Source organism: Pleurodeles waltl, chromosome 2_1, assembly GCF_031143425.1.
Source record: "Pleurodeles waltl isolate 20211129_DDA chromosome 2_1, aPleWal1.hap1.20221129, whole genome shotgun sequence".
Lineage (NCBI taxonomy): Eukaryota > Metazoa > Chordata > Amphibia > Caudata > Salamandridae > Pleurodeles > Pleurodeles waltl.
In genome coordinates, this window is record NC_090438.1 from 711,034,742 (window position 1) to 711,062,073 (window position 27,332).

Here is a 27,332-nt window from a genome sequence, read left to right on the forward strand (position 1 = left end):
CACGCAAGTGATGTATCATTTTTATCGGGAGACTTGGGGGAACGCTGGGTGGAAGGAAATTTGTAGCTCCTCTCAGATTCCAGAACTTTCTGCCACAGAAATGTGAGGGACATGTGTTTTTTTAGCCAAATTTTGAGGTTTGCAAAGGATTCTGGGTAACAGAACCTGGTCCGAGCCCCGCAAGTCACCCCTCCTTAGATTCCCCTAGGTCTCTAGTTTTCAGAAATGCACAGGTTTGGTAGGTTTCCCTAGGTGCCGGCTGAGCTAGAGGCCAAAATCTACAGGTAGGCACTTCGCAAAAAACACCTCTGTTTTTTTCCAAAATTTAGGATGTGTCCACGTTGCGCTTTGGGGTGTTTCCTGTCGCCGGCGCTAGGCCTACCCACACAAGTGAGGTATCATTTTTATCGGGAGACTTGGGGGAACGCTGGGTGGAAGGAAATTTGTAGCTCCTCTCAGATTCCAGAACTTTCTGCCACAGAAATGTGAGGGACATGTGTTTTTTTAGCCAAATTTTGAGGTTTGCAAAGGATTCTGGGTAACAGAACCTGGTCCGAGCCCCGCAAGTCACCCCTCCTTGGATTCCCCTAGGTCTCTAGTTTTCAGAAATACACAGGTTTGGTAGGTTTCCCTAGGTGCCGGCTGAGCTAGAGGCCAAATCTACAGGTAGGCACTTCGCAAAAAACACCTCTGTTTTTTTCCAAAATTTAGGATGTGTCCACGTTGCGCTTTGGGGTGTTTCCTGTCGCCGGCGCTAGGCCTACCCACGCAAGTGATGTATCATTTTTATCGGGAGACTTGGGGGAACGCTGGGTGGAAGGAAATTTGTAGCTCCTCTCAGATTCCAGAACTTTCTGCCACAGAAATGTGAGGGACATGTGTTTTTTTAGCCAAATTTTGAGGTTTGCAAAGGATTCTGGGTAACAGAACCTGGTCCGAGCCCCGCAAGTCACCCCTCCTTGGATTCCCCTAGGTCTCTAGTTTTCAGAAATGCACAGGTTTGGTAGGTTTCCCTAGGTGCCGGCTGAGCTAGAGGCCAAAATCTACAGGTAGGCACTTCGCAAAAAACACCTCTGTTTTTTTCCAAAATTTAGGATGTGTCCACGTTGCGCTTTGGGGTGTTTCCTGTTGCGGGCGCTAGGCCTACCCACACAAGTGAGGTATCATTTTTATCGGGAGACGTGGGGGAACGCTGGGTGGAAGGAAATTTGTAGCTCCTCTCAGATTCCAGAACTTTCTGCCACAGAAATGTGAGGAACATGTGTTTTTTTAGCCAAATTTTGAGGTTTGCAAAGGATTCTGGGTAACAGAACCTGGTCCGAGCCCCGCAAGTCACCCCTCCTTGGATTCCCCTAGGTCTCTAGTTTTCAGAAATGCACAGGTTTGGTAGGTTTCCCTAGGTGCCGGCTGAGCTAGAGGCCAAAATCTACAGGTAGGCACTTCGCAAAAAACACCTCTGTTTTTTTCCAAAATTTAGGATGTGTCCACGTTGCGCTTTGGGGTGTTTCCTGTCTCCGGCGCTAGGCCTACCCACGCAAGTGAGGTATCATTTTTATCGGGAGACTTGGGGGAACGCTGGGTGGAAGGAAATTTGTAGCTCCTCTCAGATTCCAGAACTTTCTGCCACAAAAATGTGAGGGACATGTGTTTTTTTAGCCAAATTTTGAGGTTTGCAAAGGATTCTGGGTAATAGAACCTGGTCCGAGCCCCGCAAGTCACCCCTCCTTGGATTCCCCTAGGTCTCTAGTTTTCAGAAATGCACAGGTTTGGTAGGTTTCCCTAGGTGCCGGCTGAGCTAGAGGCCAAAATCTACAGGTAGGCACTTCGCAAAAAACACCTCTGTTTTTTTCCAAAATTTAGGATGTGTCCACGTTGCGCTTTGGGGTGTTTCCTGTCGCCGGCGCTAGGCCTACCCACGCAAGTGAGGTATCATTTTTATCGGGAGACTTGGGGGAACGCTGGGTGGAAGGAAATTTGTAGCTCCTCTCAGATTCCAGAACTTTCTGCCACAGAAATGTGAGGGACATGTGTTTTTTTAGCCAAATTTTGAGGTTTGCAAAGGATTCTGGGTAACAGAACCTGGTCCGAGCCCCGCAAGTCACCCCTCCTTGGATTCCCCTAGGTCTCTAGTTTTCAGAAATGCACAGGTTTGGTAGGTTTCCCTAGGTGCCGGCTGAGCTAGAGGCCAAAATCTACAGGTAGGCACTTCGCAAAAAACACCTCTGTTTTTTTCCAAAATTTAGGATGTGTCCACGTTGCGCTTTGGGGTGTTTCCTGTCGCCGGCGCTAGGCCTACCCACGCAAGTGAGGTATCATTTTTATCGGGAGACTTGGGGGAACGCTGGGTGGAAGGAAATTTGTAGCTCCTCTCAGATTCCAGAACTTTCTGCCACAGAAATGTGAGGAACATGTGTTTTTTTAGCCAAATTTTGAGGTTTGCAAAGGATTCTGGGTAACAGAACCTGGTCCGAGCCCCGCAAGTCACCCCTCCTTGGATTCCCCTAGGTCTCTAGTTTTCAGAAATGCACAGGTTTGGTAGGTTTCCCTAGGTGCCGGCTGAGCTAGAGGCCAAAATCTACAGGTAGGCACTTCGCAAAAAACACCTCTGTTTTTTTCCAAAATTTAGGATGTGTCCACGTTGTGCTTTGGGGTGTTTCCTGTCGCCGGCGCTAGGCCTACCCACGCAAGTGAGGTATAATTTTTATCGGGAGACTTGGGGGAACGCTGGGTGGAAGGAAATTTGTAGCTCCTCTCAGATTCGAGAACTTTCTGCCACAGAAATGTGAGGGACATGTGTTTTTTTAGCCAAATTTTGAGGTTTGCAAAGGATTCTGGGTAACAGAACCTGGTCCGAGCACCGCAAGTCACCCCTCCTTGGATTCCCCTAGGTCTCTAGTTTTCAGAAATGCACAGGTTTGGTAGGTTTCCCTAGGTGCCGGCTGAGCTAGAGGCCAAAATCTACAGGTAGGCACTTCGCAAAAAACACCTCTGTTTTTTTCCAAAATTTAGGATGTGTCCACGTTGCGCTTTGGGGTGTTTCCTGTCGCCGGCGCTAGGCCTACCCACGCAAGTGAGGTGTCATTTTTATCGGGAGACTTGGGGGAACGCTGGGTGGAAGGAAATTTGTAGCTCCTCTCAGATTCCAGAACTTTCTGCCACAGAAATGTGAGGGACATGTGTTTTTTTAGCCAAATTTTGAGGTTTGCAAAGGATTCTGGGTAACAGAACCTGGTCCGAGCCCCGCAAGTCACCCCTCCTTAGATTCCCCTAGGTCTCTAGTTTTCAGAAATGCACAGGTTTGGTAGGTTTCCCTAGGTGCCGGCTGAGCTAGAGGCCAAAATCTACAGGTAGGCACTTCGCAAAAAACACCTCTGTTTTTTTCCAAAATTTAGGATGTGTCCACGTTGCGCTTTGGGGTGTTTCCTGTCTCCGGCGCTAGGCCTACCCACGCAAGTGAGGTATCATTTTTATCGGGAGACTTGGGGGAACGCTGGGTGGAAGGAAATTTGTAGCTCCTCTCAGATTCAAGAACTTTCTGCCACAGAAATGTGAGGGACATGTGTTTTTTTAGCCAGATTTTGAGGTTTGCAAAGGATTCTGGGTAACAGAACCTGGTCCGAGCACCGCAAGTCACCCCTCCTTGGATTCCCCTATGTCTCTAGTTTTCAGAAATGCACAGGTTTGGTAAGTTTCCCTAGGTGCCGGCTGAGCTAGAGGCCAAAATCTACAGATAGGCACTTCGCAAAAAACACCTCTGTTTTTTTCCAAAATTTAGGATGTGTCCACGTTGCGCTTTGGGGTATTTCCTGTCGCCGGCGCTAGGCCTACCCACGCAAGTGAGGTGTCATTTTTATCGGGAGACTTGGGGGAACGCTGGGTGGAAGGAAATTTGTAGCTCCTCTCAGATTCCAGAACTTTCTGCCACAGAAATGTGAGGGACATGTGTTTTTTTAGCCAAATTTTGAGGTTTGCAAAGGATTCTGGGTAACAGAACCTGGTCCGAGCCCCGCAAGTCACCCCTCCTTAGATTCCCCTAGGTCTCTAGTTTTCAGAAATGCACAGGTTTGGTAGGTTTCCCTAGGTGCCGGCTGAGCTAGAGGCCAAAATCTACAGGTAGGCACTTCGCAAAAAACACCTCTGTTTTTTTCCAAAATTTAGGATGTGTCCACGTTGCGCTTTGGGGTGTTTCCTGTCGCCGGCGCTAGGCCTACCCACACAAGTGAGGTATCATTTTTATCGGGAGACTTGGGGGAACGCTGGGTGGAAGGAAATTTGTAGCTCCTCTCAGATTCCAGAACTTTCTGCCACAGAAATGTGAGGGACATGTGTTTTTTTAGCCAAATTTTGAGGTTTGCAAAGGATTCTGGGTAACAGAACCTGGTCCGAGCCCCGCAAGTCACCCCTCCTTGGATTCCCCTAGCTCTCTAGTTTTCAGAAATGCACAGGTTTGGTAGGTTTCCCTAGGTGCCGGCTGAGCTAGAGGCCAAAATCTACAGGTAGGCACTTCGCAAAAAACACCTCTGTTTTTTTCCAAAATTTAGGATGTGTCCACGTTGCGCTTTGGGGTGTTTCCTGTCTCCGGCGCTAGGCCTACCCACGCAAGTGAGGTATCATTTTTATCGGGAGACTTGGGGGAACGCTATGTGGAAGGAAATTTGTAGCTCCTCTCAGATTCCAGAACTTTCTGCCACAAAAATGTGAGGGACATGTGTTTTTTTAGCCAAATTTTGAGGTTTGCAAAGGATTCTGGGTAATAGAACCTGGTCCGAGCCCCGCAAGTCACCCCTCCTTGGATTCCCCTAGGTCTCTAGTTTTCAGAAATGCACAGGTTTGGTAGGTTTCCCTAGGTGCCGGCTGAGCTAGAGGCCAAAATCTACAGGTAGGCACTTCGCAAAAAACACCTCTGTTTTTTTCCAAAATTTAGGATGTGTCCACGTTGCGCTTTGGGGTGTTTCCTGTCGCCGGCGCTAGGCCTACCCACGCAAGTGAGGTATCATTTTTATCGGGAGACTTGGGGGAACGCTGGGTGGAAGGAAATTTGTAGCTCCTCTCAGATTCCAGAACTTTCTGCCACAGAAATGTGAGGGACATGTGTTTTTTTAGCCAAATTTTGAGGTTTGCAAAGGATTCTGGGTAACAGAACCTGGTCCGAGCCCCGCAAGTCACCCCTCCTTGGATTCCCCTAGGTCTCTAGTTTTCAGACATGCACAGGTTTGGTAGGTTTCCCTAGGTGCCGGCTGAGCTAGAGGCCAAAATCTACAGGTAGGCACTTCGCAAAAAACACCTCTGTTTTTTTCCAAAATTTAGGATGTGTCCACGTTGCGCTTTGGGGTGTTTCCTGTCGCCAGCGCTAGGCCTACCCACGCAAGTGAGATGTCATTTTTATCGGGAGACTTGGGGGAACGCTGGGTGGAAGGAAATTTGTAGCTCCTCTCAGATTCCAGAACTTTCTGCCACAGAAATGTGAGGGACATGTGTTTTTTTAGCCAAATTTTGAGGTTTGCAAAGGATTCTGGGTAACAGAACCTGGTCCGAGCCCCGCAAGTCACCCCTCCTTAGATTCCCCTAGGTCTCTAGTTTTCAGAAATGCACAGGTTTGGTAGGTTTCCCTAGGTGCCGGCTGAGCTAGAGGCCAAAATCTACAGGTAGGCACTTCGCAAAAAACACCTCTGTTTTTTTCCAAAATTTAGGATGTGTCCACGTTGCGCTTTGGGGTGTTTCCTGTCGCCGGCGCTAGGCCTACCCACGCAAGTGAGGTATCATTTTTATCGGGAGACTTGGGGGAACGCTGGGCGGAAGGAAATTTGTAGCTCCTCTCAGATTCCAGAACTTTCTGCCACAAAAATGTGAGGGACATGTGTTTTTTTAGCCAAATTTTGAGGTTTGCAAAGGATTCTGGGTAACAGAACCTGGTCCGAGCCCCGCAAGTCACCCCTCCTTGGATTCCCCTAGGTCTCTAGTTTTCAGAAATGCACAGGTTTGGTAGGTTTCCCTAGGTGCCGGCTGAGCTAGAGGCCAAAATCTACAGGTAGGCACTTCGCAAAAAACACCTCTGTTTTTTTCCAAAATTTAGGATGTGTCCACGTTGCGCTTTGGGGTGTTTCCTGTCGCCGGCGCTAGGCCTACCCACGCAAGTGAGGTATCATTTTTATCGGGAGACTTGGGGGAACGCTGGGTGGAAGGAAATTTGTAGCTCCTCTCAGATTCCAGAACTTTCTGCCACAGAAATGTGAGGAACAAGTGTTTTTTTAGCCAAATTTTGAGGTTTGCAAAGGATTCTGGGTAACAGAACCTGGTCCGAGCCCCGCAAGTCACCCCTCCTTGGATTCCCCTAGGTCTCTAGTTTTCAGAAATGCACAGGTTTGGTAGGTTTCCATAGGTGCCGGCTGAGCTAGAGGCCAAAATCTACAGGTAGGCACTTCGCAAAAAACACCTCTGTTTTCTTCCAAAAATGTGGATGTGTCCACGTTGCGCTTTGGGGCGTTTTCTGTCACGGTCGCTAGGCCTACCCACACAAGTGAGGTATCTTTTTTATCGGGAGACTTGGGGGAACATAGATTAGCAAAACAAGTGTTATTGCCCCTTGTCTTTCTCTACATTTTTTCCTTCCAAATATAGGAGAGTGTGTAAAAAAGACATCTATTTGAGAAATGCCCTGTAATTCACATGCTAGTTTGGTCACCCCGGAATTCAGATATGTGCAAATAACCACTGCTCCTCAACACCTTATCTTGTGCCCTTTTTGGAAATACAAAGGTTTTCTTGATAGCAATTTTTTACTCTTTATATTTCAGCAAATGAATTGCTTTATACCCGGTATAGATTGAAAACGCACGTCAGGGTGCAGCTCATTTATTGGCTCTGGGTTCCTTGGGTTCTTGATGAACCTACAAGCCCTATATATCCCCGCAACCAGAGGAGTCCAGCAGACGTAACGGTATATTGCTTTCGATAATCTGACATTGCAGGGAAAAGTTACAGAGTAAAACGTAGAGAAACATTTATGTTTTTTTCACCTGAATTTCAATATTTTTCTTTTTCAGTTGTTATTTTCTGTAGGAAACCCTTGTAGGATCTACACAAATGACCCCTTGCTGAATTCAGAATTTTGTCTACTTTTCAGAAATGTTTAGGTTTCTGGGATCCAGCATTGGTTTCATGCCCATTTCTGTCACTGACTGGAAGGAGGCTGAAAGCACAAAAAACTGCAAAAATGGGGTATGCCCCAGTAAAATGCCAAAATTGTGTTGAAAAATTAGGTTTTCTGATTCAAGTCTGCCTGTTCCTGAAAGCTGGGAAGCTGCTGAGTTTAGCACCGCAAACCCTTTGTTGATGCCATTTTCAGGGGAAAAACCACAAGCCTTTTTCTGCAGCCACTTTTTCCAATTTTTTTGAAAAAAACGAAATTTTCACTGTATTTTGGCCAATTTCTTGGCCTCCTTCAAGGGAACCCACAAAGTCTGGGTACCTCTAGAATCCCTAGGATGTTGGAAAAAAAGGACGCAAATTTGGCTTGGTTAGCTTATGTGGACAAAAAGTTATGAGGGCCTAAGCGCGAACTGACCCAAATAGGCAAAAAAAGGCCCGGCACAGGAGGGGGAAAAGGCCTGGCAGCGAAGGGGTTAACTGTATAGTTCTGTTTTGCTCGTTTTACGGGCTCACCAAACACCCATTCAATTGAAACAAATGATTTCTTTTACATTACAGTTTTCTCTATACGGAACAACAGATTTTCCTCATGTTTTTTCTTTTTACCTCATGCCGCGTTTTAATACATATGGCATTTTTGTCAATATTCCCTTACACTGCTGTGTTATCATTGTTTTTGCCCAGGTATGGGCAGCACACAGCATTACTTGTAATAAATGAAATAATTATTTTTCAAAATAGTATTTTTCTCATTTACGAAACTATAGACTCCCGACTTGGTTTTTTGTACTGTACTCTATTGCATACCTTCCCCAACCTTATCAATGCTCTATAATGGGACTACAGCATTGTATGAACCTAGACATACAATATGATAGACTTACTTTGTCAGCATTTCTTATCTTTTTTATTCTAAATTTTCTACATTTTAGACTTACCATGGTTATTCTCCGTGTTGCACACCTTGCGATTCTGATACTAGCGGTTTCTACATGAGCATTCTATCTGCCCCTGATGGCTTAAATACTGATCCATACACCAACTGCGATAATGCATTTTTTCCTTATTACTGGACAGTTTTTATGACCACATATCCACATTTGGTATGTTTTTTCTTGCTATCTCTGGCTTATCTTGCTCTAGGATCACTTTCTCAACTTCAAAAGGATAGTTGGTCACATAAGAGTTTTTTCCTAAGTACTCACAACACGGATATCCTATCACATATAACTTCGCATGACTCTTCTGTCTTTTCTGTTTCTTCTAATGGGTGTTAGCTTTACCATAGACTCTTTTTGTCACGGCTCATTTTTTAAGACACTATCAATCCTCCCTTCCAGGTGGTTTGATCACCCACAGTGGTTTGTTTATACTCTTAACCTTATCATCTATTTAATGATCCCTGATTATTATCAGAATTATTTTTTCTTACCATTGCTTCTCTTTGCCCATCTAATCTACGGCCTTGAGAAAGTCAATGTGACGAACACGTGTGGCTGTAAGCTGTATATTGGACCTATTCCACCTTGATAAGAATAAAACTTTATCATCACCAACTACAGTTGTTTTCCACTTGGACGAACTATGCCAAACTACTTATGGTGTGCCTTGGTCTATATTGACATTCATTATTGCCTACTTTTTTAGTCAGCATCTTCAGCACCCTTGGTGGTTGGGTGTTACACCAGGTTGGCACCCAATAATACAGGATTTTGTTTCCAGTACATTGCCTATACACTTGTTTGGATGTGCGAGCTTATGGCACTTGCCACCTGTTGTTTTATGTATTGTATGAATTATGGTATTTGTTCAACCCTAATTTGGCTCTCGGGAACTGGCTGCTAGCATCCATCATACTATTACCAGACCATTTTGCCTAGCACAGGTGTTGAGTGATGTGTTGGAATACAATGCACCTCTCATGGATTTGGGGCCTAATTTTAGAGGATGGTGTTAATGGAGAACCCTCCAAAAAATGGCAGTTATTTCATCTGCACTGCTGGCACCTCAGTCGCCCAATTTAGATGTCTTTACATGGTGGCAGAGATGCATGTGGTTCTGCTACTGGGTCAGGCAAGTGTATTTCTAAGTCTGTCAAAGATATTAGAGGCTCAGCCACTCGATCTACACCAGCAGCCCATCACTATGTTCAAAAGTCTTAAAACCATGAAAGACCACTATGGAAAGAATATCATACTTTCACTAAAATGTATCTTACGCATCCCTAAAATGCTAAAAAAAAAAACAAAAGCCACCATTACATTAGAGAGGTAGGATATGTGGAGACTGACAATGTTGTACCCATCATTTTCAGACACTTGTCCAGTGACCATACAGTGGTGTAACAAAGCCCCCCACAGCCCCTGCGGTGAAGGGGGCCCTGAGCTCAAGGGGGCCCCCTCAGGCTAGTACCCTGGCCTGAGAGCTCCTAAATCAGTTCAGAGGGGGGCCCCTCCGTGTACTTTGCAGGGGGCCCCCCTCAAGTTTTGTTACACCACTGTGACCACATCAATTGATGTAAACTACAAAATATAACTCATCATTATTCGAATTTCTGATGGAAGTTTTAACCCCAGAGTGGTTCCTCTTAAGACAGAGAAGTATTTGCCATGCTGGCAAAAACTCTGAACTGGCAGAATTTCTATAGACACATAACCTATGCTCTAATTCAGCATATTGGTCCGTTAATGTTGAATAGGGTGAGTTGCACTCCATTCACCCATGGGTAGCTAGGACAGAACAGGAGCTTTGGTTGTTACGGGCGATGAGGAAATGTGTCTCTCAGATCATCAGATTAATGTAGTTGGAAGACTTCAGTCATTGTCTAGCAAAATGTCAGTGAATGTTTTAGGTTATGGCGATCTTAAGAGAGAGCTGGGTGTCACCTACACTTTTAAGGATACAGACCACACCTCACCTGTTTTTTTAAGGAAGGAAGAACTAAGGATTAGGGCCCATATTTATACTTTTTGACGCTAAACTGCGCTAACGCAGTTTAGCGTCAAAAAGTTTTGCGCCGTCTAACGCCATTCTGAAGCGCCATGCGGGCGCCGTATTTATGGAATGGCGTTAGACGGCGCAATCAGACCGGCGCTGCCTGGTTTGCGTGGGAAAAAACCACGTAGACCAGACAGCGCCGGCGTAGGGGGAAAATGGCGCATGGGCGTCTTAAAATGGGGCAAGTCAGGTTACGTCGAAAAAATCGTCTTAACCCGACTTGCGCCATTTTTTAACGACGCCCATCCCCCATCAACATGACTCCTATCATTGTAAAGATAGGAGTCATGCCCCCTTGCCCAATGGCCATGCCCAGGGGACTTCTGTCCCCTGGGCATGGTCATTGGGCATAGTGGCATGTAGGGGGGCACAAATAAGGCCCCCCTATGCCACCAAAAAAAATATAAAAAATAAAAAATTATACTTACCTGAACTTACCTGAATGTCCCTGGGGTGGGTCCCTCCATCCTTGGGGGTCCTCCTGGGGTGGGCAAGGGTGGCAGGGGGGGTCCCTGGGGGCATGGGAGGGCACCTGTGGGCTCATTTTGAGCCCACAGGCCCCTTAACGCCTGCCCTGAGCAGGCGTTAAAAAGTGGCGCAAATGCGCCGTTTTTTGCCACGCCAACTCCCGGGCGTCTCTTTTGCCCGGGAGTATAAATACCACGTAAAGGCCTGGGAGTCATTTTTTAGACGGGAACGCCTCCCTTGCATATCATTAACGCAAGGAAGGGGTTCACGCTAAAAAATGACGCACATTCCGGGAACTTTGGCGCTATTCGCCTCTAACGCCATAGTATAAATATGGCGTTAGTTGGCGTTAGTTTTGCGTCGAAATTGCGTCAAAAAAAACGACGCAATTTCGGCGCAAACGGAGTATAAATATGGCCCTAGATGTATCATTATTCTGGTTGAAAAAATAAGTCAAAATGTGCAACTAGTATTTTTGTCACCAGCACAAAAGTCCCAATAGCTTGGTTCGAAAAACTCCATATAGGCATGGGTCACAGTTCAACCCACCTATTTCATAGGGTAGATTGAAAAGTTCGGCTCACTCTGATTGGTGGCAATCACAGGCAAGTATGGTGTAATTCAAGGGTCAGCAGATCACAATATCTGTGATTTCTTTTGAATAAAGATATTTTTAAATCAGCCTGATTTCATACAAGAAAGCGGGGTTACTTATAAAAAAAAGTTTTATTAAAAAAAAAAAATTCTGTAAGCATTACGGTGACTGAACCACTGCCTACTATCTCTGAAACCTTTTCCACAGTTCACAATGGGCACAAAAGGGACCCCTTCACTTTTGAAAATGTTTTTCTATCTTAACTTGGGAGTCAGTATCCTTTCAATTGTTTGCATCTGAAATTCTAGTCACAAGCCATTAATAAATAGGATTTCAATTTGCAGTTTGGAAGGCATGTCTACAGCATACCCCTTCCAAACTGCGATTCATTATCCATCTGGAAAGCCTTTTGGGAGTCTGTAAAGGTTTACAGTGGTAGTACCACTTTACTAGGTACTTACAGGTAAATCAAATGTGCCAGTTGGGTGTAAGGTGATTTCACAATGTTTAAAGGAGGGAGCACAAGCACTTTAGCCCTGGTTAGCAGTGGTAAAGTGTGCAAATTCCTAAATGCCAATGAAAATGTGTTTAGAAAATATGAGGATGAATGTAAAAAGTTTGGGGATGATTGTGCAGCGAAGGTGGAGCCCAACACTAGTTCATAAATATTTATGTAGATTCTATGAAGATGGGAACAATATGGGCTACATACCAAAGGCAAACTACTAATGGGCATCATTGAAGGTTTTTGTGTAAGACGGGTTCTCTGTGATAAGGTGGGAGCCATTATGTAATATACAAATTGTGTATGAAGGGTTGACGGTTCTGTGGAGTCATCCAAAATGAAATAAGCTGACACATTGACATTAAATAATATTCAATTAATTGATGGCTCCCCTCTGTTCAATCTTCCTTTGCACTCCAGTTAAGTCTGTGCTATACAAGTACCATTAAATGCATACATACATACATACATACATACTGAAGCATCTGTCATATCTCTATTCAGGTGCATCAGCCATTCCAGCTTCCAGGATGGCGATCTTTGTCTCATCCTTGTGTCCCAATAGACAAATGTGGTACTGCTTTTTCTTTTCATAGCTGCGTCACCACTCTCTCAATGTGTGATTGAACTGCCTGCTTGAATTTTCCCCTGATGTCTTCACTCACAGAGCCAATCACATAAGCAAGCTCTACCTATGCCTCGGTGTGGAATTTCTTCCCATCACTAGCAACAGGTACCTCTGTTGACTCGCTATCTCGTGAGATCAGCACTAATGTAGTGTCTAACTGTGGCAGTCTGTTGCTCCACTGACACTGATAACTCTACTGATTCAGCATACCACTGTCAGTTGTAACTGTGATTCTGCCCTGTTGCCTTCATAGTCAGTCTCCATTTGTCGCGGCCATCTTAAATGCAGTAGAAGTTATGTGGCAAGAGAGGCATAGAGTGATAGACAACCGTTGTATCTGCTTGTTCTCTGTCATGGAGAAAGTTTAGGCAAAGGCACAGATTTTTCACTTGTTCAAGAACCCACATGAGGCAAAGTTGCACAAACAACATTGTAGTTCAACTTTCACTTGCAAAATATAGTTTGTGCCGGAAAGTTGAGGAAACGCCAAATAGGTTTGCTTCACTTAGCTGACAACAAATGAAAACTGGGAATAACAAGGCAGGAACAGAGTAAACACCTCTGAGATTTCACACAAAGCCAAATCTACACCAGTAGTGCAACCTGTCCTTGCATGAAATTCTAGTGCCAAAACAAACCAGGCACAAACAATAGGCACGCGGAATACTGCGCGATATTCCCTTATTTAATTTGGTTGAAATTACACATTTTACCGGGTTTACTCGTGATTTCAAACCAACGCGTAGAAATCTGCCTGGACAGAGTACCTACCCTGATGCAAATGGCGCGCCAGACCGTTCTGTCCCAGCTTTGCTCATGGCCTCAGTTTGAATCGAAGACAACATTTTTGCAAGAAGGCAGCTGAATACATAATTGTTATACATCTTCGAGTTTAACCATATGTAATATTGTGGCCCATATTTATACTTTTTGACGCTAAACTGCGCTAACGCAGTTTAGCGTCAAAAAGTTTTGCGCCGTCTAACGCCATTCTGAAGCGCCAAGCGGGCGCCGTATTTATGGAATGGCGTTAGACGGCGCAATCAGACCGGCGCTGCCTGGTTTGCGTGGGAAAAAACCACGTAGACCAGACAGCGCCGGCGTAGGGGGAAAATGGCGCATGGGCGTCTTAAAATGGGGCAAGTCAGGTTACGTCGAAAAAATCGTCTTAACCCGACTTGCGCCATTTTTTAACGACGCCCATCCCCCATCAACATGACTCCTATCATTGTAAAGATAGGAGTCATGCCCCCTTGCCCAATGGCCATGCCCAGGGGACTTCTGTCCCCTGGGCATGGTCATTGGGCATAGTGGCATGTAGGGGGGCACAAATAAGGCCCCCCTATGCCACCAAAATAAAATATAAAAAATAAAAAATTATACTTACCTGAACTTACCTGAATGTCCCTGGGGTGGGTCCCTCCATCCTTGGGGGTCCTCCTGGGGTGGGCAAGGGTGGCAGGGGGGGTCCCTGGGGGCATGGGAGGGCACCTGTGGGCTCATTTTGAGCCCACAGGCCCCTTAACGCCTGCCCTGAGCAGGCGTTAAAAAGTGGCGCAAATGCGCCGTTTTTAGCCACGCCAACTCCCGGGCGTCTCTTTTGCCCGGGAGTATAAATACCACGTAAAGGCCTGGGAGTCATTTTTTAGACGGGAACGCCTCCCTTGCATATCATTAACGCAAGGAAGGGGTTCACGCTAAAAAATGACGCACATTCCGGGAACTTTGGCGCTATTCGCCTCTAACGCCATAGTATAAATATGGCGTTAGTTGGCGTTAGTTTTGCGTCGAAATTGCGTCAAAAAAAACGACGCAATTTCGGCGCAAACGGAGTATAAATATGGCCCTGTATGTCATAACTTACGTGAACATTGTCCATGTTATGAACTTTTTCAGTGCTTACTAACAGTTCCATGGTTTACCTATCTCTAATCGTGTACCCTACTTTTGAAAACAAAGATTCTAAACAATTTGCTGAGTTAGTGTTCTGGTAGTCTGTGATGTCCTAATGCCAAGTTTATATTTTCTCCTTTGTAAATCGCGTAGGACTGGATAATTGCACCAAAAGGATATGCCGCCAATTACTGTGATGGCGAATGTTCTTTCCCGCTCAATGCCCACATGAATGCTACGAACCACGCCATAGTACAAACTCTGGTGAGTGCAATATGTCTAGTTTCATTGCTTTGTGAGTATTTTTACGATCGCATATTGAATTAATCGAAAATAACCTACGAATAATAAGAATGACGGGTTGTGTGTTTTTGTCATTGCCTCAATTTACGAATATATGTGCTATTTGTACACCGTACAAATAGCTTAAAAGGTTGCTGCGTGCTGTACAGGGTCAGTTTATTGTGGGTTGCAGCCATAGACTCGGCGCAGTTGATTCAGACGGGAGACTCACGTTTTTAAGTCAAAATGATTTGAATTCAGGTTTTTCTTCTTTAAATTTTCCCTCACTTGAAACAGGTCAATGAGGAAAATAAATTCCTTCAATTATATGTTTTTTAAAATAACCCTCTTTCCTGTTTCCATGTGTTGGCATGCAGGGTTGGACTGGACAATAGGGCATTCAGGCAGTGCCCAATGGGCTGGCCTGTCAGGTCAATGTGTGGACTGTTGAGTTGGCTGCTGTTTGGGGGTCTATTTTATGAACTGTTTTTTTTTTACTGTTAAAGTCCCTGATATTAACAAGTATTGGCTGCAGCAAGTTCAGATTCATGCAGTCTTCCAGACCGCAAAACACTCATACAGCCTGTGTTTACAAGTTCAAAACTGCCCAAATTTGCAGGCATGGGCCACTTTACTAATGGGTGCCACTTTTATTTTGGTACAGGCCTATTTGCTATCTAGTCTGCCCCTGTTCGCTACAGCACCTTTTAGCTCATTTAGGGGCATATTTATACTCTGTTAGCACCGGATTTACCGTCGTTTTTTTTTTTAACGCAAATCCGACGCAAAGCTAACTCCATATTTATACTTTGGCGTTAGACCCGTCTAGCGCCAAAGATCTTGGAGTTGGCGTCATTTTTTAGCGTGGACACCTACCTTGCGTTAATGATATGCAAGGTAGGCGTTCCCTTCTAAAAAATGACTCTAAGGCATGTGCGCCTTATTTAAACTCCTGTGCAAAAATGACGCACGGGAGTGGGCGGGCCTGAAAAAATGACGTCCAGCCGTTTTTGCGTCATTTTTTAACGCCTGGTCAGGGCAGGCGTTAAGGGACCTGTGGGCTCGGAAGGAGCCCAGAGGTGCCCTTCCATGCCCCCAGGGACACCCCCTGCCACCCTTGCCCACCCCAGGAGGACGCCCAAGGATGGAGGGACCCATCCCAGGGAACTTGAGGTAAGTTCAGGTAAGTATTATTATTATTTTTTTTTTGTGGCATAGGTGGGCCTGATTTGTGCCCCCCTACATGCCACTATGCCCAATGACCATGCCCAGGGGACATAAGTCCCCTGGGCATGGCCATTGGGCAAGAGGGCATGACTCCTGTCTGTGCTAAGACAGGAGTCATTTCAATGGGGGTTGGGAGTAAAAAAAAATGGCGCAAATCGGGTTGAGGCGAATATTTTGCCTCAGACCTGACTTGCCCCATTTTTTGACGCCCAAGCTCCATTGTCCCCTACGCCGGCGCTGCCTGGTGTGGGTCATTTTTTTTGACGCACACCAGTCAGCTGCGCCGGCTAACGTCATTCAATAAATAAGGCGCCCGCATGGCGCTTTGGAATGGCGTTAGCCGGCGTTAAAAAGTATAAATATGGCCCTTAGATTCCAGTTCTGAATGTAGAGAATACTGCGATGGGGTAAATGTCATTACATTCCAGAGGTTTATTACTACCCATGGATTTAGAGTCAGCTATTTGATCAAATGTGCCATACTGTAAGTGCAGCTACAGCACCGTCTCTATTACAAGATCCACCGCTTTCTTTTTGCCTTCTGTTACAACCATCCTCTGTGGTGGTAATTTCCAAGAAGTGTTGGGGTATTGCCGAAGCAGTCATTATTGATGGAAATGGTTGAAATGTAGGTTGGCCAGATATATGGAGTTTTTTTTATTTTTTCCGTGTTATTGTAAATGCTGACAGCTTTCACAGTAAGTGTTGACACCATCCTTGTTTTTAAAGACATTGACCCTCCAAACTTCTTAAAATTATACTTAGACACACTGTATGATGTTTGTTCGAAACAATATAATGATTGCAATGGCACCCAGTAGTTTAGTTTTCGGCAGACTAAATGACGCCAGGAACGGTTGTTTAAAAAGTATTTATAAAAAAACTAAGAAAACTAAATATTTTTTAAAATCATCATTTACTAAATGAGCAGCTCAAAAATGGCAACAACTGTAATAAAACCTTATTAGTTGACAGTACATGCATTTTAACAAAGCAATTTGTGCATGCTAGCTGTTGGAAATGGCCTCTCTGTAGGGTCACCTCCAAACTTTCTGCCTTCCTCCTCTTTTTCTGACCTCATTTTTGCTGGCTCATACACTGTCTCCCTTAAAACATGGTAACATTGCTTCATACCCAATTGGCATATTTGATCTACTTGTAATTCCCTAATACAGTGCACTACATGTGCCCAGGGCCTTTAAATTGAATGCTATTTGTGGGCCTTCACCACTGGTTGTGCCACCAAAATAAGTAGCCCCTTAACCACGTTTCACGCCTGCCATTGCAAGGGCTGTGTGTGCAGTTTTACTGCCACTTCAACTTGGCATTTAAAAGTACTTGCCAAGCCTTAAACTCCCCTTTTCCTTCATATAAGTCACCCCTAAAGTAGGCCCTAGGTAACCCATAAGGTAGGGTTTTATGTAGGTAAAAGACAGGACATGTACATGTGTGTTTTATATGTCCTGGTAGTGTAAAACTCTTAAACTTGTTTTCCACTACTGTGAGGCCTGCCCTTTTCATAGGCTAACATTAGGGCTATACTCATACACTGTTCGAGTGTAGATTCTGATCAGAAAGGGGTAAATAAGTCATGTTTAGTATGGCCAGAATGGTGATAGAAAATCCTGCTTATTGGTGAGGCTGGATTATATATTGCTATTATAGAAATGCCACTTTTTGAAAATGAGCATTTCTCTGCACTTAAATTCCATCTGTGCCTTACAGCCTGTCTCCAAACCACGTTTAGGTTGGGCTGGTTGACAGCTCCCTTGTGCATTTCACCCAGACAACCACAAACACAGGAGATGCAGTCACACCTGCACTCATCTGCATACTGAATGGGTCTTCCTGGGCTGGAAGGCTGGAGGGACCTGACACTTACATTTCAAAGGCTTGTGGCGTGTTCTCACACAACGGACTGCCAAACCCCCTATTGGGAACCTAGCAGACAGACCTGTACCGAAAGGAGACCTTGTGCACTTCAAAACCACTCTTTGAAGTCTCCCCCACTTCAAAGGCACTTTTGGGTATATAAACTGGGCCCTTGACCCCACCAACTCAGACACTTCTTGGGACAGACCCCCAGAACCAGATCCTACAACCAGCCAAGAGGAGCTGCCTGGCTGCCCAAAGGACTCACCTGGGCTGCTTTGCTGTGAAGGAGTGCTGCCTTGCTGTTGCCCTGCTGACTTGTTGGCCTCTGGCTATGCTGAGAAGTGCTCTCCAAGGGCTTGGATTGAGCTTGCCTCCTGTTACGGAAGTCTCAGGGCCAAAAAGACTTCTCTTCAAGGAAACTTCTTGTGTGGTGAACATCGATGCACAGCCTGCCGGAATCGACGCACAGCCTGCCCAGATGTGAAAGATTCACTGCATCGCCGAACCGGGACGATGCAGCCTGGCTCTCTGAGGGGAGATCAATGCAGTGCCAGCATTGCGACCGATACTTCAATTCACAGTCCTACTGGATCAACATATTGCCGAGCCGGAACGACGCAGCCCAACTTCCCGCGTGAGGAATCGACGCAGCGCCTGCCTTGTGACAGAAACTAAGATGCATCGCCCACCGGATCGATGCAGCATCTGTGACTTTGTCCTGCATGTCCAGGATTTCCACACATCGTCCCTGGGCGTCAAAAGACCCCGCATCAAAGTGAGGATCCAAGCCTGTGTGCCGGAATTCGACACAGGGCCCTTGCCGCGTGGAAAAGAATTGACACATCGTTTGTGCGCGTCTGGAAATCCGACACACACCTTCCTTTTTCCATGCATCTCGTCTTCTGCGGTCTTTGCACGTGTAATTTTGATGCATACCAGGTACTTTGTGCAAACAAGACATTTGTTGATTTCTAAAGATTTAAGACTCTTCTTATCATTGCAAAAGTGATATTTCAATCATTGCAAAAGTGATATTTCAACTTGTGCTTATCAAATCTGGACTGTTTTAACTTACTTTACTCAGATAAATATCTTATATTTTTCTAAACCTGTGTGGTGTATTTTTGTGGTGTTTTCACTGTGTTATTGGACAAGGGTGTATACCTCTGCCAACTAGAGACCCCATTTCTAAAACTAGATCTTAGCTACATAAATTGTAAACACCAGCACTTACTCTTTTTTAAACAAAAAACACTTTTATTTAGGTATTACAGTGAGAAATACAGCCCAACACTGGCTCACACTAAAATGAGAGGTAGCTAGAAAAATGATCGGGCACTCATCACAGGCACATCAGGGCTCATTTCATCCCTTGTTAAATAACAGGTAATGGAATGAGGTTCAGTTGGAATTTAATAGCCTCCTATTCAGGTGTTTAAATTATGTCTGTTGAGAGAGTGGTGGTGTTGATCAAAGAGGGTGATAGTTTTGTCCATGCCAAATAGAAAGGAGAACACAAGTATTCTAGAATAGATGGTTATGGCCGGACTTCTGCATGGGAGTTAACATTTCCCAACGGAAGGTAAACGGTTTCAAAGGTTACAAATGTCCGAAACACTAATCATTAAGAAATGAGGAGATAGATGAATTATATTTGTTAATTTTAGAGAGTTCTGTTCTGTTGATCATAGAGAGTTTGGTGAAGATTTATCGAAAGGGGCGCAGTCATATGGGGATCCCAAAAGCAAATTTTACCATGTTAATTCCCATCAAGAAAAAATTGGTTTCAATGAGTGGAACACACTTTCGACAGATTTGCAGCAAACATGGATGAGTTGGAGTAGCCTTGTCCAATTTCCACTTCTTTATTGGTTGTCAGGAAAAAGTGCCACATGTTTTTTGAAAGAAGCAAAACACAAACTAAAACGTAGAGGTCATGTGAGGTAAAATAATTGTATAGGAATTTTAAACCATTGAAACTAAATCATAGTAAACTTCAAAGTAACTAGAAAATGGGTTTTCTGGTTTGCTATAAACTTTGGTCCTGATGAACTACACAAAATCTGGCATGTACAGTTTAATTTTGGTATGGCAACATGCATGCATATCCATCAAAGTGGAGGCAAAGTTAAAGAAGGCAAAGTAGAGGTCTACAATTTAACTCCTGTAGGTATATTGTTATCTGCTACAGAAAGAAGTACTGACAGAATTTCACCAAATTTGCCATAAACAAACAAAAAAACTTTATTCAGATTAGAATATTTTGTATTTTTTTATTAATCTTCTCAGCAGTGTTTGAGGTATTTGTGTCACAAAACGGTGTTTGGTGTATTTCCCAAGGTTAATTATTTGTACATCATAACTATTAATTCACAAATTATTTATGGATACAGATCCGAGGATGGCCAGAGGGTAACAGATCTGATGAAGTCCTGAGGGTAAAATTGTGAAATGCAAACTAATCTGATTGGATGATAGACCGTTTTTCCTTTCAGCTATTTTGTAATCCTTACTGGAAGTTTAGATCTAGGCAATCAAATAGTCTGAGCATGAAAAGAAATGTGATTGCTCTTGCCAGCACACAATGTGAGTGGTCGACAAACATTCACGGATCCTGTTAAAAATGTGGGTAATATTACGGGATTCATCTCTTGATCCCAGGGAGAATGTGTGTTCCTGAAGGACAGGTAGTGCTCTCAAAGAATGGCAAGTTTTGGAATCAGTGGCGCCACTTGAAGTATTCATGGATACTTCATCTGCCGTTTTCTTGACAGATTTGTAGATGCATCTGCAGACCCAATAGTGCAGCAAAATGAAGGAAAAAGAGTCATGTAAAGCCCATAAAGTCTGACTCTATTTTTAGGCCATGACACCATCTTAGGTAATGGGAGCCAGCATATTCCTACTTTTAAGCAGACATATTGTCATACCTGCCCCTGTCAAAGATGTCACCTGACCATATCTTTCTACAAACCATGAAAGTGTCAAGTCATTTGGTTAATGACCTAGATAAAACACCTCTAGGACAAGTGTCTACTTATCACCATGTCAAATAAGAACAAATTCAGACATATAGCCAAAATATTGTAGTCTGAATTGAAGTCCTTTGAATCTATATATTCTTAAGGAAATATCTGGGATGTACACCTTCATGAACATAGTCTCTGTCAGTCATTCCTAAACTTATGTCAGATATTCCAATCTCTGATAACATTTAGTACATAAGGGCTGTCACTTGACCACTTGTCAGGAGAAGTCCTTCGGCCAGATTATCACACAAGATTCTGTCAGACACGGTCTCACCGACTACTAGCACAATTCGAAGATGCCTCATCTTGCCAAATGCTGATAAGGCCGAGTCCTGCAGGAAGACTGCTAATGAAGAGCCTTTACCCTTCACAGGGAACACTCCCCTCATACCTCCACTCATAAGAACAGTTCTTCCTGTCAACAAGGTATGAAGTGTATTGCTTCTCCCTAAGAAACTCTAGATTGCACGTTGTACTACTCCTCATGCTCTCTAGTGTAGTGCATAGAAGTAGCTTTTAGGGTGTTAGGTTTTAGATGACATTTTAATCATGTTAGAAAGATCCATTTTATTCTCATTGTTCACAACGTGCCTTCTTGTAGTTTTTGTGGTATCCTGTGTAGTTATTTTAGATATACTGAGAAACAGGTTCTTCCTGTTACAATAAATGTTCTGAGTTAAATGTGTCTACTCGTCTTAGTGCAATGTGTGTGTGATATTGTGAATAATGTAATAGGTTTGTTTCTGTTACCGTGGCACCCCTAATCCTGGTGCAGGCATCGTTAGTAACCCAAAAGCAACAACTCTATTCCAACTATGTATTGGATGGAGTTCTGCAGGGCTACAATACCTAGTCTTTCACATTCAGTGCCGGTACATTGAACCAAGTTCACCTGTGTCACCCATGCATGGGAAAGCAAAACTTTAGAACTACACTAGAGTAGTAATTTAGGCAAGTGGAGGTACATGCGGAACAGTAAACACTACCTGACCCTAGTGAGAATGTAATAGGGAACAAGAAAATAAAGAATGTGCTCGCAGAAAAAAGATCATAGTACAGGATTCAGGTTTCCAAATGCTGCTCCATGGACCCTAAATATCTGTCACATAAAATAGTTCCTCAGCACCGTTTTGGAAATTATATGATCCTCTGTTTATAAGAAAAAATTAAAACATTGCCTACAGAGCAATTGTACTTTGCCAAAAGCTGTGCTCAATGTCAGTTCATTGGCTATGAGGGCTTGGAGGAAATCCTGGCTGGACCCTGGACCCAGGAGTCTGCTGCATATATATCCATTCACCACTCATTCAGTAGCTACAAAGGCGGTCATACAATGTAACTAAATGCCATACAGACACACCCCCGCTGCCAAATGCTGTGTACTGTCACACACTCACCTGATTCCGACCACAGAGATGATGCTGGACTTCTAATCCCGCCAAGGCAGAGAATGAAATCAAGTAACCACAACCTTAATTCACTAACTGCCACCTAGGGGAAGGGTGCTGGAAATAAATGAGAAAAAGATAGACTTGGGTCTCTGGGTCTGCTCTGCTGCCTTGTGACATTGCACAGGAGTGTCTGTACTCCCAGAACCTTTTAGTGTAGATGCGGATGCGGTGCACTAGAAACAATAAGAAGAGTTGTTTACTAACAGTTCTCAGGATATGGTTTTTAAACGGTTATTTACAACAACAGCACTTAGAGGCTTCATCACAAATAAGGCTTGAGAGGAGGTACAATTCAAAGGAATACCAGCGTTTTTTGGTACTTCGAAGAGTGTGAAACACAACAATATCCAATTCAACACTTGAAAGTGTAGATGGGGTGCTCAAAGTCTTTCTGTGTTCATAATACAAACAATTTTTCAAGGAATACAAACATGAACACTTCAGTGTTGAATCACATAAAGTTTAGAGTGCCCATGAGGTAAAGAGTCTGGAGTGATAGGACAGTCTAAACATAAAACCCCAAAAATGTCCGATTTTTAAAAACAGGTTTTACTCCTTGAAAGAACTCAGACAATTCTCAAAACAACTTAACTAAGGATTAGTGTGCACTAACCGGAGGATCAAGAACTTAGCCTCTAATTGATTCTTCAACTGGAATCCTAAGGAGGTATGAAGGCTGAGTAGCAAGAAGTCCATAAGGAGGTAGAATCGTAGCTCTTGACACAGACGCTGGAGACGTCAATGGAGTCAGGATAATGGGATCAACAAGAAAGCTTGGTAGATTAGAGCACCGGAGCTTACGGGCGACTAAGAAGGTGAGTCCAGGGAAGATGCTTGCACAGAGCTGGAACAAGACCAAGAGTTGACTTAGGTTCAGACGGGGTATTTATACCCAATGGGAAGACTGTTCCAGAAGGTTAAGTGTCTCTGATGGAAGTCTGGAAAGTTCCAAAGGAAATCTGGGAGAAAGTGCTTGTCTATCTAACAGTTGTGACCTTTGCTGATGGCAGGTGCAAGTGACGGTTGTAATCAATTAACCAAAAACAGTTGGAAACAAAGAGCATTAGCCGTTAGGTCAAAAGGTCACGCCAGTTGGTGCCAATAACCAAGACAGTGGAAAAATAAGCCTAAACATGCGGATGGAGCTAATTAACTAGGAAACACAAGATGCATTTACAAGTGTACAACCAGGGAAAGCAAAGTTACAGGAGGTTCAGGAGGATTAGAAGCTCTGGGATGGAAACAATAGTGTGCAGAAAGCTGTGAGGTGCCACAGGGGGAAAACAACATGAGCTGTGCACGCAAAACCCAAAGTAAAGAGGGCAGAAGAGCGGGTTGTGACATGTACAGTAGATTCTGTGGATACAAAGCTAGTCACAGGGCCTCTTTAGTCAAAGGCTATACACTGCTGTCAGTCCCCATTTTTCATGCCCCTACACGTGTTCAAAGTCCTTCTTTAGTATGTTTTGTGGACATGGGGACTGGTTTGAGGCCACTGCACATATCTAAAGTCCATGTTGAAAGGGGATAGTGGACACAAGGCATGGCAAAAGGCCACACACTCTGCCCAAAGTCCTCTTGTGCATTGCCAAAGGCCATGAGCTGCAGTTCTTTCCTTTGGCAAAGGGTATATCATAGCAAAACGTTAACAAAAAAATCACTGAAAAAACTTTTCAAAAGGAGAGTTATGGGCGCGTACTCAGAAGACAAGTTATGTTAATCGAAGTCATGGAGAGTTCCTTAAACACATTCAGTTGAAAAGACTATGATTACCAGCCTGTCAATCATAGCGAAAGCAATCTGTGGCATTTATAAATTATGAGTTATGACTATCTCTTTTTTCCTTCTGTCTCTCCATTCGCTTGTAGGCCTAGAAACAGCAAGTAGAATAGACTTTAGCTAGGGAGGGTATATGTAAATTGTATAAAGGGATGAACACTTAAGGTGTCCAATGAATTCATTTCATGATCCAGCATCACTGAACTGACCATCAAATTATTGGCAAAAACAATTCTGAACCTTCATATTGCAGATCAAAATGGTGAATGACAACAGTGCAATTCAGAAGTCAGTTATTCAGACATTTTAATAATATATAATGGAATGGGTTATCTTTTTACTGAAACATACCAACCCTCTTCTAATATTCAAGCAGACTGATTGGTATCAACCGCAGCAGCTTGCACCTTTTTTAAAGTGGTGGGGCGAGTGAAGTGTCCCACCACTTTGCAAAAAAAGTAAAAATAAAAAAAAAACACCCCCTCCCTCAAAAAGCCTAACGTAAACCACCCCTCCATCCTAAAGCCCAAATAACACTAACTATAACACAAACACCACACTTACATGCCCTACACACTTACATGCCCTACACACTTACATGCCCTACACACTTACATGCCCTACACACTTACATGCCCTACACACTTACATGCCCTACACACGTACATGCCCTACACACGTACATGCCCTACACACGTACATAACATTACACACGTACATAACATTACACACGTACATAACATTACACACGTACATAACATTACACACATACATTACACATTAAAAAAAGGCACACTTAATTTTTTAACAGGCTTTATGTCCTCATCCATGTGCTTCTGCTCTCAGATGCTGGAATAGCTCCCCTAACCAATCCAGGTGCTGCTCTCATGCTGTTAACCAGCATGGAAGAAGCACCTGGATTGGATGGAACATCCTGGCTGGTCGCTCCTTCAGGCCTTGAAGGCCTGTGTCTGGTCTCCATCCAGCTGTCTTAGACAGCTGGGGGGAGAGCTTCAAAGTGTGCATGTCACTTTGGCCAGCGCAAAGCAGCCGGCCAAAGTGACATGCGCACTTTGGAACAGCACTGCTCCAGTCTTCTGCTGACAGAAGCAGAGTGAGTCCTCTGTTGCCGGCAGCAGAGAACATAACCAGCATGTTTCTGGGCTGGTGCGTGCTGCAGGGGAAAAAATAAAATGACAATGAAATCTTTTCATTGCCATTATATTTTTTCCTGCGCAGCTCGCAGCCGACGGGAGGGGGGTGACACTCCCCCACCCTGGAGAAGAAACCGCCACTGAGTATTAACTCAAACAAAAACAACATTAATGCGAAGGAAAGGAAAAAAATAACAAAAATATAAATCTATGCAGTTGCTCTTAGAAGTATGTTAAAAACCACACCTGATTCAAAGCTAGAAGATCCTGTTTTTTGGAAGGTATCGGAAAACAAAATGAAATGCAATTGTCCAACAAGCACATTTATTTAGTTAAGTTGGTAGAGCACATGTGGTCAATTTGATTCCACAGACAGAGGGTCAGCAAGACACAGACGAGGGCTTGGAGACATGAAAAGTAGGACAGAAATACATGGCCAGGGTGTCGGGGAGAAATGGATACTGTGGAATGGCAAAATCTACATGAACTCTGGCAAAGATATACCCTCACAATGAGGCATTAGGACAGGTACAGGGGAACACAGAGTGATCACCCGGCATAACTCTTAGGACAGGGACACACAGGCACCATTATATGAAAGATTTTGACATCTTTCTTGGAAACCACTAGTACCTCCTTTGAAATAAACAATATTTCTCATCATCTCATTTGTACAGTATTTTTTTGAAATGTAATTTGATATTTTGTTAACTGTCATTTGTTTTTCCTGTACTGCCGTGAAACAGGTGCATCTCATGAACCCGGACTTCGTCCCAAAACCATGCTGTGCACCAACCAAGCTCAACGCCATCTCCGTCCTTTACTTTGATGACAACTCCAACGTCATTTTGAAAAAATATAGAAACATGGTGGTGAGAGCTTGTGGGTGCCACTGACATATCTCGGCCAAAACAATATACAGATTCCATTTCCATGGAAATACTTGCGATGCAATTCAACTCCCAACTTCTAAGGTGAAATGTCTCAGGAGGAAGGCACCTTTGGTACTGTTGAAGATCAATCAACATTTTTTAGCAGCTGCACTTAATCCGGAAGGCAACAGCAAAGGACATCATATGCATTTCAGTTTAAGGACATGGGCAGTAGTGGTTGTTTTGCAGTCATGGTGAAAACGCAGAGGATGATGACGATAGTGAAGAGTACTTTTATGGCTTAAATGCAACATGTCTGCCACAAAAGGGTTATTCTCAGTTGGCTTGGATCAAGCTAAAAGTGGACTACATAGCGTTTACCAAAACGTGAGGTTAAAGGGTTTTGATTTTAGCACTCTTGCTATCATAGTCACTACTTCTGCAAGTCGCATATGAACTACTCAAGTGATTGATGATAGAAAATAACTAAGATGTTCAAAAACTATTTAACTGTCAATTAATTGTGCCACAGTAAGTATATACTGGACTAGTGCCCGGCATTGGCACTCTAAGCTGTTTAAGCATATAATATTTGGTGGTATATGGTTCTTCCACTTGTTTTTTGATTTGCACATACAATCTGAGAGTCTCTCAAATATTTTTTGAAACAGCAGCAGGATCAAAAGCATGTCAGCTTATTAAGTATCATGTCAGTGGAAGTATAGATTACTAAAGTTCCTATATTTTATGTACTTTCCAATCGCACTAGATTGACAATGTCACTTCGTAAAATAAAGCTATTTGCACCAATAATAAAATATCTATTTTTTTATTTATTTTGTTTCAAAACCACAGCAAGGAGACATTAGTCTCCAAAGTGCACAGAATACAAATTTTAAAGTGGGAGCATTGATTTAAAAAGACAATTTATAAAAATAGAGAATTATAGAAATATAATTTTAACAGCTAATAATCCACTCAGTTGCAGGCATGATCCTTTATTGACCCAATAATCAAGTGCATCACCTAGATTGGGAGATCCTTCAGTTTAGACATTATTTTTTATCTAAAATATGTTTTATTCTAGCATTGTATAATAACAATAACAATTTCCACTATGAAATGCCATTCATTTACAATAGAATTATAAGAAAATATATCATAGGAAGAAATGTGGTTTATACATGCATTATTTACTTGAAATTGTAAGAATGAAAAGTAGGAAAGATTAAAAATCATAGAAAAAGAAAGAGATACAGACTCATATCATTAATTGTTGGAAAGTGAGATATTGGTAAGGGCAACTAGATACCTACACTGAGCAATAGGCCCCAACCCCAACCCACAGGTCCACTCAAGGTCTCAGTAAATCAATCCTGGCTCAACCCTTGGTAGCTTGGTCCATGGGCAGTTAGGCATAACTTAGGA

At 43.6% G+C, this 27,332-nt stretch overlaps 1 protein-coding gene across 1 annotated transcript in view; it reads left to right on the top strand.

Moving 5' to 3' along the window:
* The window catches only part of BMP6 (bone morphogenetic protein 6), a 571,121-nt gene extending 544,399 nt beyond the window's left edge, over window positions 1-26,722 (top strand). Inside the window, exons 6-7 of the mRNA XM_069217123.1 lie at window positions 14,389-14,499; window positions 25,779-26,722. Of these exons, the coding sequence (XP_069073224.1) occupies window positions 14,389-14,499; window positions 25,779-25,928 (261 nt within the window). The 3' untranslated portion in view covers window positions 25,929-26,722. The remainder of the gene's footprint in view (window positions 1-14,388; window positions 14,500-25,778) is intronic.
* Window positions 26,723-27,332: the final 610 nt, after the last annotated feature.